The sequence below is a fragment of the Oncorhynchus clarkii genome, unplaced genomic scaffold (assembly GCF_045791955.1).
Source record: "Oncorhynchus clarkii lewisi isolate Uvic-CL-2024 unplaced genomic scaffold, UVic_Ocla_1.0 unplaced_contig_11786_pilon_pilon, whole genome shotgun sequence".
NCBI lineage: Eukaryota > Metazoa > Chordata > Actinopteri > Salmoniformes > Salmonidae > Oncorhynchus > Oncorhynchus clarkii.
This window is the reverse complement of record NW_027258853.1, coordinates 30697-49445: the sequence shown is the minus strand read 5'-3', so window position 1 is coordinate 49445 and position 18749 is coordinate 30697. Positions and strand designations below refer to the sequence as shown.

Sequence of the window (18749 nt, the reverse complement as noted above, 5' to 3'; positions counted from 1 at the left end):
TATAATATTGATAGGTCTCTACAGTAATAGAGGAAGGCTATGATATTGGTGGGTCTCTACAGTAATAGCGCCCTTGTTCAGGGCTATGTTATTTGGTAGGTCTCTACAGGAATAGAGCCCTTGTTCAGGGCTTTGTTATTTGGTAGGTCTCTACAGGAATAGAGCCCTTGTTCAGGGCTATGTTATTTGGAAGGTCTCTACAGGAATAGAGCCCTTGTTCAGGGATATGTTATTTGGTAGGTCTCTACAGGAATAGAGCTATGTTATTTGGTAGGTCTCTACAGGAATAGAGCTATGTTATTTGGTAGTTCTCTACAGGAATAGAGCTATGTTATTTGGTAGGTCTCTACAGGAATAGAGCTATGTTATTTGGTAGGTCTCTACAGGAATAGAGCTATGTTATTTGGTAGTTCTCTACAGGAATAGAGCTATGTTATTTGGTAGGTCTCTACAGGAATAGAGCTATGTTATTTGGTAGGTCTCTACAGGAATAGAGCTATGTTATTTGTTAGGTCTCTACAGGAATAGAGCTATGTTATTTGGTAGTTCTCTACAGGAATAGAGCTATGTTATTTGGTAGGTCTCTACAGGAATAGAGCCCTTGTTCAGGGCTATGTTATTTGGTAGGTCTCTACAGGAATAGAGCTATGTTATTTGGTAGGTCTCTACAGGAATAGAGCTATGTTATTTGGTAGGTCTCTACAGGAATAGAGCTATGTTATTTGGTAGGTCTCTACAGGAATAGAGGTATGTTATTTGGTAGGTCTCTACAGGAATAGAGCTATGTTATTTGGTAGGTCTCTACAGGAATAGAGCTATGTTATTTGGTAGTTCTCTACAGGAATAGAGCTATGTTATTTGGTAGGTCTCTACAGGAATAGAGCCCTTGTTCAGGGCTATGTTATTTGGTAGGTCTCTACAGGAATAGAGCTATGTTATTTGGTAGGTCTCTACAGGAATAGAGCTATGTTATTTGTTAGGTCTCTACAGGAATAGAGCTATGTTATTTGGTAGTTCTCTACAGGAATAGAGCTATGTTATTTGGTAGGTCTCTACAGGAATAGAGCTATGTTATTTGGTAGGTCTCTACAGGAATAGAGCTATGTTATTTGGTAGGTCTCTACAGGAATAGAGGTATGTTATTTGGTAGGTCTCTACAGGAATAGAGCTATGTTATTTGGTAGGTCTCTACAGGAATTGCACTAAAGGACATACCTCAATATTGATGTTTTATTTAGCGCACAAGTCATTTAGACAATCAACTCTGGTTCCTAACACAATGTGCATTTAGCTGACAAAATATAATAAAATATGCAAAACTTCAGTGTAGATGTTAGGTTTCTAACAGGTATCTACCCTGCTCTCCTGATGTTAGGTTTCTAACAGGTATCTACCCTGCTCTCCTGATGTTAGGTATCTAACAGGTTATCTACCCTGCTCTCCTGATGTTAGGTTTCTAACAGGTATCTACCCTGCTCTCCTGATGTTAGGTATCTAACAGGTATCTACCCTGCTCTCCTGATGTTAGGTATCTAACAGGTATCTACCCTGCTCTCCTGATGTTAGGTATCTACCCTGCTCTCCTGATGTTAGGTATCTAACAGGTATCTACCCTGCAGGACTACTATGTGGTGATCCTGTGTCCTACGGAGATGGACATCCAGGTGCGCCGTGTCCTCCAGATCCCCCTGTGGTCCCAGAGGGTCATCTATCTCCAGGGATCAGCGCTCAAAGACACAGACCTTATGAGGGCCAAGTGAGTGACCCACCGCCCACTGGGCCTAAAGAGTCTCGATGGGAGAGAAGGGTAGTGTTCCGCAGGGGAACTTTGTGGAATAAATAGAAAGAAACATCACTTTGACAGCTCCATTCTATTACGGTTTTATTTGCAAAAAGAGGGTTCCAATACGGTTCTTCGGCCGTCCCCATAGGAGAACACTTTTTGGATCCAGTTAGAACCCTTTGTGGTTCCAGGTATAACTATTTTGTGTTCCATGTAGAACCCTACGACAACCTGGAACCAAAAAGTTATAGTTCTAAAAAGCACTTTTTTTTCTAAGAGTGTAAAGGGAAGCAAGGGGCATCAGAGAAGATCATAACACCATCCGTTCAGGTCACAGAGGCCTGAGTTGGTAATTGCAGATCAGATTAAACCTCTAATGAGCCTGTTGTTGAGTCCTCACAGTTCAGTTACGGGTTGATAGGCTTTCTGATCTCAGATATGAATCTAGAGTCTGGGAGTGAGTTTGTGCACCTTGTGCTGCTGACAGATAAGAGAGTGGTAAAGTCAGGAAAGGTCAGTCAAAGGTGTTAATTCAGATGGCTAGTCCTCTCCTAGTATATCAGTGTAATGGGATTTCTCCATACGGCTCACTCTCATCACAACAGCCAAGTTCATATGCATCAACACAAATCATAGCTGAGATCGATCACATCAAATCGTGTTGGCAGTGTTGGCAGTGGCAGAAGTTGCCCTGTCAGGAACACAATACAGGAAGCCATTGATATATGCAGCTGCTCTGATTTTATTGTAGTCATAGGGTGGATGTTAAGGGGTGGTGATGGATGGTTGAATTGTGGTAATACTGCTTGTCCCCATGAGAGGAAACTGGGATGGCATGACATTTACCCTGTCCACTGCAGCACAGGACTGCATGGTCGTTCAGTGATAACAGTCATAAATTCACCCAGCAGCTCACCCATCCACTCTGCCGTTATCACATGAAAATACTCTGATGAAAACCATGACAGTAATAAAGTGTGACAATACGGTGAACATTACAACAGCATGCAGATTTTAGCCTCTTAGCTTTTCTCTTGGACAGTTCTCACTAATATTACCTGTCTGAAGCTTCCCTGGCCCTGGTGTGTGTGTGTGTGTGTGTGTGTGTGTGTGTGTGTGTGTGTGTGTGTGTGTGTGTGTGTGTGTGTGTGTGTGTGTGTGTGTGTGTGTGTGTGTGTGTGTGTGTGTGTGTGTGTGTGTGTGTGTGTGTGTGTGTGTGTGTTTTCTGTTAAACCAGTTTGTTTCCTACAGGATGGATGATGCAGAAGCCTGTTTTATCCTGAGCAGTAGGAATGAGGTGGACCGCACTGCGGCTGTAAGTTCATTATCAGGCTCATGACTTCATAATTAGCGCATTGCAATCCTTACTCAATACATGAATTGAGTTGTGATTGCAATTAACTGAATATTTCCACTCTAACTCAGTGAGATTGTGCGTATTGGACCTGTGGCTTAAGAACTAGTTTAATTTTCCACTCAGCTGATTTTACAAAATGGACAGAAATGAAAAATAAGTATTGGATTTATAAACTCATATTGTATGCACATAACAGTCCGGCTGGCCTCATAAAAGGACTCATAAAATCGAAATTACATTTCCGGTTGAGTGAGGGTGAAAGTGTTAGAAGTAGCAGATGGAAATGAATGTTGTTTTGTCCTGCAGGACCACCAGACCATCCTCAGAGCCTGGGCTGTGAAGGACTTTGCCCCAAACTGCCCCCTGTATGTCCAGATACTCAAACCAGAGAACAAATTCCATGTGAAGTTTGCTGGTGAGCTTTCCTTGCTCTCTCTGTCTCTTTCTATCAGTATCCCTGTCCCTCTCTGTCTCTTTCTATCAGTCTCCCTGTCCCTCTGTCTCTTTCTATCAGGCTCCCATTCCCTCTCTCTCTCTGTTTCCCTGTCCCTCTCTCTCTCTCAGTCTCCCTGTCCCAATCTCTCTTTCTCTCAGTCTCCCTGTCCCAATCTCTCTTTCTCTCAGTCTCCCTGTCCCTCTCTCTCTTTCTCTCAGTCTCCCTGTCTCTTAGACTGTTGTCTCCCTGTCCCTCTTTCTCTTTCTCTCAGTCTCCCTGTCTCTTAGACTGTTGTCTCCCGGTCCCTCTCTCTCTTTTTTACTCTCTTTCTCCAACTCTGTGTTTTTCTCCCTCCCCTCAGTCGCCCCCATCCCCAGCTCCCTCCCCTCAGTCCCCCCCATCCCCAGCTCCCTCCCCTCAGTCCCCCCCATCCCCAGCTCCCTCCCCTCAGTCCCCCCCATCCCCAGCTCCCTCCCCTCAGTCCCCCCCATCCCCAGCTCCCTCCCCTCAGTCCCCCCCATCCCCAGCTCCCTCTCTCCATCTCTGTCCGGTGCATTCCTTTCAAAACAAAGTTGTTACATCACCTATTTGCTCTGACTTGCAGTATTCTGTTTTATTTGTTAGATCACGTAGTGTGTGAGGAGGAATTCAAGTTCGCCATGCTGGCCCTGAACTGTGTTTGTCCAGCCACATCCACACTGGTCACACTCCTGGTGCACACTTCCAGAGGACAGTGAGTACACCCATTAAAACACTGATGATTCTCTCCTCCTACTGAAAACTCCACAATGAGGTATCACTATTGAAACCATAAACCTCAATCTTTGGGTTTGTGAGAAAGCGTTCTACAAATAAAATGCCTTATTATACAGAGATCGTTGCAGGTTTTGTTTTGTGAATGAGGTGTTCTCCTTTGTAAACAAGTCCCAAGTTGCTACGACAACAACAACAGGCACATTTGTCATTAGTCTAAAGCATGTACCTAATTAATGACTCCTCCCTGAAATCTACTGCGTTGCCATAAACTTTACCTTGGGCCTCCACACTCATCAATCTCACTGCGCGCTGCCATCAACACCAAGCCAAGATGATAAAATCTTTTCAGCATCCTTATAATATCAACAGCTTGACGCAGCAGAGAATCCATTCTTATCCTCTTTATGGAAATAATTAGAAAGGCTATGTCATACATGGTGACAGTTTTTTTGGGAAAAGACAACTCCAATAAATGAGTTTTCTCTGAAGTCATCAGATTGATTAAAAGGTTAAAAGGTAGAGAGAAAGAGAAGAGACGGAGTGAGAGAGAGTGAGAGAGAAAGAGAGAGAGTGAGAGAGAGAGAGAGAGAGAGAGTGAGAGCATGAGAGAGAGAGAATGAGAGTGAGAGAATGAGGAGAGAGAATGAGAGAGAGAGAATGAGAGAGAATGAGAGAGCGAGAGAGAGTGAGAGAGAATGATAGAGAGAGCGTGAGAGAGAGAGAGAGAGAGAGAGTAATTGCTGTGTTGGGATGACCTTATTCTCAACAAGGTAATTATTGGTTGGAGTTACAAGCTCATAAAAGTTCAGAAGCAATTTGTTTGATGGAGCTGTCAATCAAGACAAGGAAAGGCGCTGAGTTGCAAATCAAGTCAGGGAATTACAATGAGTTGGGAGATGGTCTAACTTGATTGATAGCCTGAAATTACTTCTTGGTAGCTAGTTATGAGGTTGGGAGATGGGTAACCTATCTGGGCTAAAGACAACTTCATACAATTCATATGTGGCCTGTAGTATTACAGAGAAACAACAACAAAAAATGATACCATACCAGAAAAGACAAAATATATATATTTTTACATTTAACGTTTTTAACAGGACAAATTTGAGGGGCCGCGTGCCCCTACGCGCCATATGGGCATGACCTCTCTGACTATAGTTACTGGAACTCTGCTGGAAAATAAAATATCTCAAACAGCACATTACGGGTCAGGTGGAGACAGTAATGTGAAAAGGGTATCAGAGTCTCTACATGATAGTTCATCACTGTCACAGGCCCTCATAGTCCTTCATGTTTCTTTAACATCTCAGGTCAAGGCTTCATCACTCATCTTCATCGCCTTACTTCATCAATCATTTTCATCACCTTACGTCATCAGTCATCTTCATCCCCTTACTTCATCAATCATTTTCATCACCTTACGTCATCAGTCATCTTCATCCCCTTACTTCATCAATCTTAATTTCCTTACGTCATTAGTTATCTTCATCCCATTACTTCATCAATCATTTTCATCACCTTACGTCATCAGTCATCTTCATCGCCTTACTTCATCAATCATTTTCATCACCTTACGTCATCAGTCATCTTCATCCCCTTACTTCATCAATCATTTTCATCACCTTACGTCATCAGTCATCTTCATCCCCTTACTTCGTCAATCATTTTCATCACCTTACGTCATCAGTCATCTTCATCCCCTTACTTCATCAATCTTAATTTCCTTACGTCATTAGTTATCTTCATCCCATTACTTCATCAATCATTTTCATCACCTTACGTCATCAGTCATCTTCATCCCCTTACTTCATCAATCATTTTCATCACCTTACGTCATCAGTCATCTTCATCCCCTTACTTCATCAATCATTTTCATCACCTTACGTCATCAGTCATCTTCATCCCCTTACTTCATCAATCTTAATTTCCTTACGTCATTAGTTATCTTCATCCCATTACTTCATCAATCATTTTCATCACCTTACGTCATCAGTCATCTTCATCCCCTTACTTCATCAATCATTTTCATCACCTTACGTCATCAGTCATCTTCATCCCCTTACTTCATCAATCATTTTCATCACCTTACGTCATCAGTCATCTTCATCCCCTTACTTCATCAATCTTAATTTCCTTACGTCATTAGTTATCTTCATCCCATTACTTCATCAATCATTTTCATCACCTTACGTCATCAGTCATCTTCATCCCCTTACTTCATCAATCATTTTCATCACCTTACGTCATCAGTCATCTTCATCCCCTTACTTCATCAATCATTTTCATCACCTTACGTCATCAGTCATCTTCATCCCCTTACTTCATCAATCTTAATTTCCTTACGTCATTAGTTATCTTCATCCCATTACTTCATCAATCATTTTCATCACCTTACGTCATCAGTCATCTTCATCCCCTTACTTCATCAATCATTTTCATCACCTTACGTCATCAGTCATCTTCATCCCCTTACTTCATCAATCATTTTCATCACCTTACGTCATCAGTCATCTTCATCCCCTTACTTCATCAATCATTTTCATCACCTTACGTCATCAGTCATCTTCATCCCCTTACTTCATCAATCTTAATTTCCTTACGTCATTAGTTATCTTCATCCCATTACTTCATCAATCATTTTCATCACCTTACGTCATCAGTCATCTTCATCCCCTTACTTCATCAATCATTTTCATCACCTTACGTCATCAGTCATCTTCATCCCCTTACTTCATCAATCATTTTCATCACCTTACGTCATCAGTCATCTTCATCCCCTTACTTCATCAATCTTAATTTCCTTACGTCATTAGTTATCTTCATCCCATTACTTCATCAATCATTTTCATCACCTTACGTCATCAGTCATCTTCATCCCCTTACTTCATCAATCATTTTCATCACCTTACGTCATCAGTCATCTTCATCCCCTTACTTCATCAATCATTTTCATCACCTTACGTCATCAGTCATCTTCATCACCTTACTTCATCAGTCATCTTCATCCCCTTACTTTATCAATCATTTTCATCACATTACTTCATCAGTCATCTTCATCACCTTACTTCATCAGTCATCTTCATCCCCTTACTTCATCAGTCATATTCCTCCCCATTGGGACATAAGGCCACAATGAGTTTTCTCCACTTCTTCTGTTTTTGACTACAGGGAAGGCCAGCTGTCTCCAGAACAGTGGCAGAGGACGTACGGACGGTGCTCGGGGAACGAGGTCTACCATATCCGCCTCTGTGACAGCAAGTTCTTTGGGGAGTATGATGGGAAGAGTTTCACATATGCCTCCTTCCACGCACACAAGAAGTGAGTAGACTTCTTGCCATGCCATTGTATAAGAACTTCTTGCTGTTCTCTGACACTCTGCAAACCTTGAGGACAGCAATCTTAGTGTCCGTTTCCCCTGGGACTTGATTGATACATCTATAAATATGTGGCATATTCTTGGGTTTCGATTAGATTAGCTCCCTGGGTATTTGTCTCTTGGTTCATGGCTTCAAGGTTAAACACTCTCTGTCAAACCAAGGCAAACCGGCATAGCCTGTAGCCAGAAGCCCTTTAGAACCAGAGTTGGGCACCACTGGATTACACTAAGCACAGCATACCAGATGGCTGTTCTTCATCTCCCCTCAGGTATGGTGTGTGTCTGATCGGGGTGAAGAGGGAGGACAACAAGAGCATCCTGCTGAACCCTGGTCCTCGCCACATCATGGCTGCCCCAGACACTTGCTACTACATCAACATCACCAAGGAGGAGAACAGCGCCTTCATCTTTAAACAGGAGGAGAAGGACAACAAGGGCCTGCCGGTGGCCGGGCTGTACGATGCCCCCTCCAGGCTGCCTGTACACAGCATCATCGCCAGTATGGGTGAGGAACGAAGGGAAGGGAGGGAGGGATAGCTTAGTAAAAGGGAGCAGATGAGAGGGAGGAGGGATGGGTGAGCCTCAGTGTTGGGAGGTAATGAACTACATGTAATGTAACAACTAGTAATTTAATTACAGTACATTTTGCACTAGCTTGGTTGTAGTTGATCTAAATTCTAACATTTGTAGTGTTTTGTTCAGTAATTAATAACTTGTTTTGCCATGTAGTGGTGTAGCTAACTATTTGAAATGTCTGTGTTTTTTAGGCTAAATCACACATTATGTTGACATCTGACTACAGAGTGATCTGTTCTTGCAATTTGTAGTCTATGACATTTTTGATAATTTTTCTTAAGGGTAGCTTTAGTGTAGCTTAACTTATTCCAGTGTGAAGTAATTGGTAGCTTGGTAAACTATATGTTCAGAGTAGCTTCCCCAACACAGGTGAGCCTAATGCAGAATGAGAGTCGAGTAGGGAGTGATGAAGAATGGCCGAGTCTTATAAAGATCAGGGAGGGAGGGGTGAGGAGAAATGGCCGAATCTTATAAAGATCAGGGAGGAAGGGAGGGGATGAGGAGGAATGGCCGGGTCTTATAAAGATCAGGGAGGGAGGGAGGGAGGGAGGGAGGAGGAATGGCCGAGTCTTATAAAGATCAGGGAGGAAGGGAGGGAGTAAGGAGGAATGGCCGAGTCTTATAAAGATCAGGGAGGGAGGGAGGGAGGGAGGGAGGGAGGGAGGGAGGGAAGGAGGAGGAATGGCCGAGTCTTATAAAGATCAGGGAGGAATGAAGGGAGTGAGGAGGAATGGCCGAGTCTTATAAAGATCAGGGAGGGAGGGGGTGAGGAGGAATGGCCGAGTCTTATAAAGATCAGGGAGGGAGGGAGGGAGGAGGAATGGCCGAGTCTTATAAAGATCAGGGAGGGAGGGAGGGAGGGAGGGAGGGAGGGAGGGGGAATGGCCGAGTCTTATAAAGATCAGGGAGGGAGGGGTGAGGAGGAATGGCCGAGTCTTATAAAGATCAGGGAGGAAGGGAGGGAGTGAGGAGGAATGGCCGAGTCTTATAAAGATCAGGGAGGAAGGGAGGGAGGGAGGAGGAATGGCCGAGTCTTATAAAGATCAGGGAGGAAGAGGGGGAGGGAGGAGGAAAGGCCGAGTCTTATAAAGATCAGGGAGGGAGGGAGGGAGGGAGGGAGGGAGGGAGGGAGGGAGGGAGGGAGGGAGGGAGGGAGGGAGGGAGGGAGGGAGGGATGGCCAAGTCTTATAAAGATCAGGGAGGGAGGGAGGGAGGAGGAATGGCCGAGTCTTATAAAGATCAGGGAGGAAGGGAGGGAGGGAGGAGGAATGGCCGAGCCTTATAAAGATCAGGGAGGAAGGGGGGAGGGAGGAGGAATGGCCGAGTCTTATAAAGATCAGGGAGGAAGGGAGGGAGGGAGGAGGAATGGCCAAGTCTTATAAAGATCAGCGAGGAAGGGAGGGAGGGAGGAGGAATGGCCAAGTCTTATAAAGATCAGGGAGGAAGGGAGGGAGGAGGAATGGCCGAGTCTTATAAAGATCAGGGAGGAAGGGAGGGAGGGAGGAGGAATGGCCAAGTCTTATAAAGATCAGGGAGGGAGGGAGGGAGGAGGAATGGCCGAGTCTTATAAAGATCAGGGAGGAAGGGAGGGAGGGAGGAGGAATGGCTGAGTCTTATAAAGATCAGGGAGGAAGGGGGGGAGGGAGGAGGAATGGCCAAGTCTTATAAAGATCAGGGAGGGAGGGAGGGAGGGAGGAGGAATGGCCGAGTCTTATAAAGATCAGGGAGGAAGGGAGGGAGGGAGGAGGAATGGCCGAGTCTTATAAAGATCAGGGAGGGAGGGAGGGAGAGAGAATGACAGAGTTATAAAGATCAGGGAGGGAGGGAGGGAGGGAGGGAGGGAGGGAGGGAGGGAGGGAGGGAGGGAGGGAGGGAGGGAGGGGGAATGGCCAAGTCTTATATAGATGAGGGAGGGAGGGAGGGAGGAGGAATGGCCGAGTCTTATAAAGATCAGGGAGGGAGGGGGTGAGGAGGAATGGCCGAGTCTTATAAAGATCAGGGAGGGAGGGAGGGAGGGAGGAGGAATGGCCGAGTCTTATAAAGATCAGGGAGGAAGGGAGGGAGTAAGGAGGAATGGCCGAGTCTTATAAAGATCAGGGAGGGAGGGAGGGAGGGAGGGAGGGAGGGAGGAGGAATGGCCGAGTCTTATAAAGATCAGGGAGGAATGAAGGGAGTGAGGAGGAATGGCCGAGTCTTATAAAGATCAGGGAGGGAGGGGGTGAGGAGGAATGGCCGAGTCTTATAAAGATCAGGGAGGGAGGGAGGGAGGGAGGGAGGGAGGGAGGGAGGGAGGGAGGGAGGGAGGGAGGGAGGGAGGGAGGGAGGGGGAATGGCCGAGTCTTATAAAGATCAGGGAGGGAGGGGTGAGGAGGAATGGCCGAGTCTTATAAAGATCAGGGAGGAAGGGAGGGAGTGAGGAGGAATGGCCGAGTCTTATAAAGATCAGGGAGGAAGGGAGGGAGGGAGGAGGAATGGCCGAGTCTTATAAAGATCAGGGAGGAAGAGGGGGAGGGAGGAGGAATGGCCGAGCCTTATAAAGATCAGGGAGGAAGGGGGGAGGGAGGAGGAATGGTCGAGTCTTATAAAGATCAGGGAGGAAGGGAGGGAGGGAGGAGGAATGGCCAAGTCTTATAAAGATCAGGGAGGAAGGGAGGGAGGGAGGAGGAATGGCCAAGTCTTATAAAGATCAGGGAGGAAGGGAGGGAGGAGGAATGGCCGAGTCTTATAAAGATCAGGGAGGAAGGGAGGGAGGGAGGAGGAATGGCCAAGTCTTATAAAGATCAGGGAGGGAGGGAGGGAGGAGGAATGGCCGAGTCTTATAAAGATCAGGGAGGAAGGGAGGGAGGGAGGAGGAATGGCCGAGTCTTATAAAGATCAGGGAGGAAGGGGGGGAGGGAGGAGGAATGGCCAAGTCTTATAAAGATCAGGGAGGGAGGGAGGGAGGGAGGAGGAATGGCCGAGTCTTATAAAGATCAGGGAGGAAGGGAGGGAGGGAGGAGGAATGGCCGAGTCTTATAAAGATCAGGGAGGGAGGGAGGGAGAGAGAATGACAGAGTTATAAAGATCAGGGAGGGAGGGAGGGAGGGAGGGAGGGAGGGAGGGAGGGAGGGAGGGAGGGAGGGAGGGAGGGAGGGGGAATGGCCAAGTCTTATATAGATCAGGGAGGGAGGGAGGGAGGAGGAATGGCCGAGTCTTATAAAGATCAGGTAGGGAGGGGGTGAGGAGGAATGGCCGAGTCTTATAAAGATCAGGGAGGGAGGGAGGGAGGGAGGGAAGGTGGGAGGGAGGGAGGGAGGGGGAATGGCCGAGTCTTATAAAGATCAGGGAGGAAGGGAGGGAGGGAGGAGGAACGGCCCGAGTCTTATAAAGATCAGGGAGGAAGGGAGGGAGGGAGGAGGAATGGCCGAGTCTTATAAAGATCAGGGAGGGAGGGAGGGAGGGAGGAGGAATGGCCGAGTCTTATAAAGATCAGGGAGGGAGGGAGGGAGGGAGGAGGAATGGCCGAGTCTTATAAAGATCAGGGAGGGAGGGAGGGAGGGAGGGAGGGAGGGAGGGAGGGAGGGAGGGAGGGAGGGAGGGATGGCCAAGTCTTATAAAGATCAGGGAGGGAGGGAGGGAGGAGGAATGGCCGAGTCTTATAAAGATCAGGGAGGAAGGGAGGGAGGGAGGAGGAATGGCCAAGTCTTATAAAGATCAGGGAGGGAGGGAGGGAGGAGGAATGGCCGAGTCTTATAAAGATCAGGGAGGAAGGGAGGGAGGGAGGAGGAATGGCCGAGTCTTATAAAGATCAGGGAGGAAGGGGGGGAGGGAGGAGGAATGGCCAAGTCTTATAAAGATCATGGAGGGAGGGAGGGAGGGAGGAGGAATGGCCGAGTCTTATAAAGATCAGGGAGGAAGGGAGGGAGGGAGGAGGAATGGCCGAGTCTTATAAAGATCAGGGAGGGAGGGAGGGAGAGAGAATGACAGAGTTATAAATATCAGGGAGGGAGGGAGGGAGGGAGGGAGGGAGGGAGGGAGGGAGGGAGGGAGGGAGGGAGGGAGGGAGGGGGAATGGCCAAGTCTTATATAGATGAGGGAGGGAGGGAGGGAGGAGGAATGGCCGAGTCTTATAAAGATCAGGGAGGGAGGGGTTGAGGAGGAATGGCCGAGTCTTATAAAGATCAGGGAGGGAGGGAGGGAGGGAGGGAGGAGGAATGGCCGAGTCTTATAAAGATCAGGGAGGAAGGGAGGGAGTAAGGAGGAATGGCCGAGTCTTATAAAGATCAGGGAGGGAGGGAGGGAGTGAGGGAGGAGGAATGGCCGAGTCTTATAAAGATCAGGGAGGAATGAAGGGAGTGAGGAGGAATGGCCGAGTCTTATAAAGATCAGGGAGGGAGGGGGTGAGGAGGAATGGCCGAGTCTTATAAAGATCAGGGAGGGAGGGAGGGAGGAGGAATGGCCGAGTCTTATAAAGATCAGGGAGGGAGGGAGGGAGGGAGGGAGGGAGGGAGGGAGGGAGGGAGGGAGGGAGGGGGAATGGCCGAGTCTTATAAAGATCAGGGAGGGAGGGGTGAGGAGGAATGGCCGAGTCTTATAAAGATCAGGGAGGAAGGGAGGGAGTGAGGAGGAATGGCCGAGTCTTATAAAGATCAGGGAGGAAGGGAGGGAGGGAGGAGGAATGGCCAAGTCTTATAAAGATCAGGGAGGAAGAGGGGGAGGGAGGAGGAATGGCCGAGCCTTATAAAGATCAGGGAGGAAGGGGGGAGGGAGGAGGAATGGTCGAGTCTTATAAAGATCAGGGAGGAAGGGAGGGAGGGAGGAGGAATGGCCAAGTCTTATAAAGATCAGGGAGGAAGGGAGGGAGGGAGGAAGAATGGCCAAGTCTTATAAAGATCAGGGAGGAAGGGAGGGAGGAGGAATGGCCGAGTCTTATAAAGATCAGGGAGGAAGGGAGGGAGGGAGGAGGAATGGCCAAGTCTTATAAAGATCAGGGAGGGAGGGAGGGAGGAGGAATGGCCGAGTCTTATAAAGATCAGGGAGGATGGGAGGGAGGGAGGAGGAATGGCCGAGTCTTATAAAGATCAGGGAGGAAGGGGGGGAGGGAGGAGGAATGGCCAAGTCTTATAAAGATCAGGGAGGGAGGGAGGGAGGGAGGAGGAATGGCCGAGTCTTATAAAGATCAGGGAGGAAGGGAGGGAGGGAGGAGGAATGGCCGAGTCTTATAAAGATCAGGGAGGGAGGGAGGGAGAGAGAATGACAGAGTTATAAAGATCAGGGAGGGAGGGAGGGAGGGAGGGAGGGGGAATGGCCAAGTCTTATATAGATCAGGGAGGGAGGGAGGGAGGAGGAATGGCCGAGTCTTATAAGGATCAGGGAGGGAGGGGGTGAGGAGGAATGGCCGAGTCTTATAAAGATCAGGAAGGGAGGGAGGGAGGGTGGGAGGGAGGGAGGGAGGGGGAATGGCCGAGTCTTATAAAGATCAGGGAGGAAGGGAGGGAGGGAGGAGGAATGGCCGAGTCTTATAAAGATCAGGGAGGGAGGGAGGGAGGGAGGGAGGGAGGGAGGGAGGAGGAATGGCCGAGTCTTATAAAGATCAGGGAGGAAGGGAGGGAGGAGGAATGGCCGAGTCTTATAAAGATCAGGGAGGAAGGGAGGGAGGGAGGAGGAATGGCCAAGTCTTATAAAGATCAGGGAGGGAGGGAGGGAGGAGGAATGGCCGAGTCTTATAAAGATCAGGGAGGATGGGAGGGAGGGAGGAGGAATGGCCGAGTCTTATAAAGATCAGGGAGGAAGGGGGGGAGGGAGGAGGAATGGCCAAGTCTTATAAAGATCAGGGAGGGAGGGCGGGAGGGAGGAGGAATGGCCGAGTCTTATAAAGATCAGGGAGGAAGGGAGGGAGGGAGGAGGAATGGCCGAGTCTTATAAAGATCAGGGAGGGAGGGAGGGAGAGAGAATGACAGAGTTATAAAGATCAGGGAGGGAGGGAGGGAGGGAGGGAGGGAGGGAGGGAGGGAGGGAGGGGGAATGGCCAAGTCTTATATAGATCAGGGAGGGAGGGAGGGAGGAGGAATGGCCGAGTCTTATAAAGATCAGGGAGGGAGGGGGTGAGGAGGAATGGCCGAGTCTTATAAAGATCAGGGAGGGAGGGAGGGAGGGTGGGAGGGAGGGAGGGAGGGGGAATGGCCGAGTCTTATAAAGATCAGGGAGGAAGGGAGGGAGGGAGGAGGAATGGCCCGAGTCTTATAAAGATCAGGGAGGAAGGGAGGGAGGGAGGAGGAATGGCCAAGTCTTATAAAGATCAGGGAGGAAGGGAGGGAGGAGGAATGGCCGAGTCTTATAAAGATCAGGGAGGAAGGGAGGGAGGGAGGAGGAATGGCCAAGTCTTATAAAGATCAGGGAGGGAGGGAGGGAGGAGGAATGGCCGAGTCTTATAAAGATCAGGGAGGATGGGAGGGAGGGAGGAGGAATGGCCAAGTCTTATAAAGATCAGGGAGGAAGGGGGGGAGGGAGGAGGAATGGCCAAGTCTTATAAAGATCAGGGAGGGAGGGAGGGAGGGAGGGAGGGAGGGGGAATGGCCGAGTCTTATAAAGATCAGGGAGGGAGGGGTGAGGAGGAATGGCCGAGTCTTATAAAGATCAGGGAGGAAGGGAGGGAGTGAGGAGGAATGGCCGAGTCTTATAAAGATCAGGGAGGAAGGGAGGGAGGGAGGAGGAATGGCCGAGTCTTATAAAGATCAGGGAGGAAGAGGGGGAGGGAGGAGGAATGGCCGAGCCTTATAAAGATCAGGGAGGAAGGGGGGAGGGAGGAGGAATGGTCGAGTCTTATAAAGATCAGGGAGGAAGGGAGGGAGGGAGGAGGAATGGCCAAGTCTTATAAAGATCAGGGAGGAAGGGAGGGAGGGAGGAGGAATGGCCAAGTCTTATAAAGATCAGGGAGGAAGGGAGGGAGGAGGAATGGCCGAGTCTTATAAAGATCAGGGAGGAAGGGAGGGAGGGAGGAGGAATGGCCAAGTCTTATAAAGATCAGGGAGGGAGGGAGGGAGGAGGAATGGCCGAGTCTTATAAAGATCAGGGAGGAAGGGAGGGAGGGAGGAGGAATGGCCGAGTCTTATAAAGATCAGGGAGGAAGGGGGGGAGGGAGGAGGAATGGCCAAGTCTTATAAAGATCAGGGAGGGAGGGAGGGAGGGAGGGAGGGAGGAGGAATGGCCGAGTCTTATAAAGATCAGGGAGGAAGGGAGGGAGGGAGGAGGAATGGCCGAGTCTTATAAAGATCAGGGAGGGAGGGAGGGAGAAAGAATGACAGAGTTATAAAGATCAGGGAGGGAGGGAGGGAGGGAGGGAGGGAGGGAGGGAGGGAGGGAGGGAGGGAGGGAGGGGGAATGGCCAAGTCTTATATAGATCAGGGAGGGAGGGAGGGAGGAGGAATGGCCGAGTCTTATAAAGATCAGGGAGGGAGGGGGTGAGGAGGAATGGCCGAGTCTTATAAAGATCAGGGAGGGAGGGAGGGAGGGAGGGAAGGTGGGAGGGAGGGAGGGAGGGGGAATGGCCGAGTCTTATAAAGATCAGGGAGGAAGGGAGGGAGGGAGGAGGAATTGCCCGAGTCTTATAAAGATCAGGGAGGAAGGGAGGGAGGGAGGAGGAATGGCCGAGTCTTATAAAGATCAGGGAGGGAGGGAGGGAGGGAGGAGGAATGGCCGAGTCTTATAAAGATCAGGGAGGGAGGGAGGGAGAAAGAATGACAGAGTTATAAAGATCAGGGAGGGAGGGAGGGAGGGAGGGAGGGAGGGAGGGAGGGAGGGAGGGAGGGAGGGAGGGAGGGGGAATGGCCAAGTCTTATATAGATCAGGGAGGGAGGGAGGGAGGAGGAATGGCCGAGTCTTATAAAGATCAGGGAGGGAGGGGGTGAGGAGGAATGGCCGAGTCTTATAAAGATCAGGGAGGGAGGGAGGGAGGGAGGGAAGGTGGGAGGGAGGGAGGGAGGGGGAATGGCCGAGTCTTATAAAGATCAGGGAGGAAGGGAGGGAGGGAGGAGGAATGGCCCGAGTCTTATAAAGATCAGGGAGGAAGGGAGGGAGGGAGGAGGAATGGCCGAGTCTTATAAAGATCAGGGAGGGAGGGAGGGAGGGAGGAGGAATGGCCGAGTCTTATAAAGATCAGGGAGGGAGGGAGGGAGGGAGGAGGAATGGCCGAGTCTTATAAAGATCAGGGAGGGAGGGAGGGAGGGAGGGAGGGAGGGAGGGAGGGAGGGAGGGATGGCCAAGTCTTATAAAGATCAGGGAGGGAGGGAGGGAGGAGGAATGGCCGAGTCTTATAAAGATCAGGGAGGAAGGGAGGGAGGGAGGAGGAATGGCCAAGTCTTATAAAGATCAGGGAGGGAGGGAGGGAGGAGGAATGGCCGAGTCTTATAAAGATCAGGGAGGAAGGGAGGGAGGGAGGAGGAATGGCCGAGTCTTATAAAGATCAGGGAGGAAGGGGGGGAGGGAGGAGGAATGGCCAAGTCTTATAAAGATCATGGAGGGAGGGAGGGAGGAGGAATGGCCGAGTCTTATAAAGATCAGGGAGGAAGGGAGGGAGGGAGGAGGAATGGCCGAGTCTTATAAAGATCAGGGAGGGAGGGAGGGAGAGAGAATGACAGAGTTATAAAGATCAGGGAGGGAGGGAGGGAGGGAGGGAGGGAGGGAGGGAGGGAGGGAGGGAGGGAGGGAGGGGGAATGGCCAAGTCTTATATAGATGAGGGAGGGAGGGAGGGAGGAGGAATGGCCGAGTCTTATAAAGATCAGGGAGGGAGGGGTTGAGGAGGAATGGCCGAGTCTTATAAAGATCAGGGAGGGAGGGAGGGAGGGAGGGAGGAGGAATGGCCGAGTCTTATAAAGATCAGGGAGGAAGGGAGGGAGTAAGGAGGAATGGCCGAGTCTTATAAAGATCAGGGAGGAAGGGAGGGAGGGAGGAGGAATGGCCCGAGTCTTATAAAGATCAGGGAGGAAGGGAGGGAGGGAGGAGGAATGGCCGAGTCTTATAAAGATCAGGGAGGGAGGGAGGGAGGGAGGAGGAATGGCCGAGTCTTATAAAGATCAGGGAGGGAGGGAGGGAGGGAGGAGGAATGGCCGAGTCTTATAAAGATCAGGGAGGGGGAGGGAGGGAGGGAGGGAGGGAGGGAGGGAGGGAGGGAGGGAGGGAGGGATGGAGGGAGGGAGGGATGGCCAAGTCTTATAAAGATCAGGGAGGGAGGGAGGGAGGAGGAATGGCCGAGTCTTATAAAGATCAGGGAGGAAGGGAGGGAGGGAGGAGGAATGGCCAAGTCTTATAAAGATCAGGGAGGGAGGGAGGGAGGAGGAATGGCCGAGTCTTATAAAGATCAGGGAGGAAGGGAGGGAGGGAGGAGGAATGGCCGAGTCTTATAAAGATCAGGGAGGAAGGGGGGGAGGGAGGAGGAATGGCCAAGTCTTATAAAGATCATGGAGGGAGGGAGGGAGGAGGAATGGCCGAGTCTTATAAAGATCAGGGAGGAAGGGAGGGAGGGAGGAGGAATGGCCGAGTCTTATAAAGATCAGGGAGGGAGGGAGGGAGAGAGAATGACAGAGTTATAAAGATCAGGGAGGGAGGGAGGGAGGGAGGGAGGGAGGGAGGGAGGGGGAATGGCCAAGTCTTATATAGATGAGGGAGGGAGGGAGGGAGGAGGAATGGCCGAGTCTTATAAAGATCAGGGAGGGAGGGGTTGAGGAGGAATGGCCGAGTCTTATAAAGATCAGGGAGGGAGGGAGGGAGGGAGGGAGGGAGGGAGGGAGGAGGAATGGCCGAGTCTTATAAAGATCAGGGAGGAAGGGAGGGAGTAAGGAGGAATGGCCGAGTCTTATAAAGATCAGGGAGGGAGGGAGGGAGGAGGAATGGCCGAGTCTTATAAAGATCAGGGAGGAATGAAGGGAGTGAGGAGGAATGGCCGAGTCTTATAAAGATCAGGGAGGGAGGGGGTGAGGAGGAATGGCCGAGTCTTATAAAGATCAGGGAGGGAGGGAGGGAGGAGGAATGGCCGAGTCTTATAAAGATCAGGGAGGGAGGGAGGGAGGGAGGGAGGGAGGGAGGGAGGGAGGGAGGGGGAATGGCCGAGTCTTATAAAGATCAGGGAGGGAGGGGTGAGGAGGAATGGCCGAGTCTTATAAAGATCAGGGAGGAAGGGAGGGAGTGAGGAGGAATGGCCGAGTCTTATAAAGATCAGGGAGGAAGGGAGGGAGGGAGGAGGAATGGCCAAGTCTTATAAAGATCAGGGAGGAAGTGGGGGAGGGAGGAGGAATGGCCGAGCCTTATAAAGATCAGGGAGGAAGGGGGGAGGGAGGAGGAATGGTCGAGTCTTATAAAGATCAGGGAGGAAGGGAGGGAGGGAGGAGGAATGGCCAAGTCTTATAAAGATCAGGGAGGAAGGGAGGGAGGGAGGAAGAATGGCCAAGTCTTATAAAGATCAGGGAGGAAGGGAGGGAGGAGGAATGGCCG

The 18749-nt window shown here is 49.9% G+C and overlaps 1 protein-coding gene across 1 annotated transcript in view; it reads left to right on the top strand.

Annotated features, from left to right (window-relative positions):
* Positions 1–1619: 1619 nt before the first annotated feature.
* Positions 1620–18749, top strand: part of LOC139398813 (potassium channel subfamily T member 1-like) — a gene marked incomplete at both ends in the record, with an annotated part of 47448 nt that continues 30318 nt past the window's right edge. Inside the window, 6 exons of the mRNA XM_071144591.1 lie at positions 1620–1756; positions 3035–3098; positions 3447–3555; positions 4201–4309; positions 7501–7650; positions 7978–8213. Of these exons, the coding sequence (XP_071000692.1) occupies positions 1620–1756; positions 3035–3098; positions 3447–3555; positions 4201–4309; positions 7501–7650; positions 7978–8213 (805 nt within the window). The remainder of the gene's footprint in view (positions 1757–3034; positions 3099–3446; positions 3556–4200; positions 4310–7500; positions 7651–7977; positions 8214–18749) is intronic.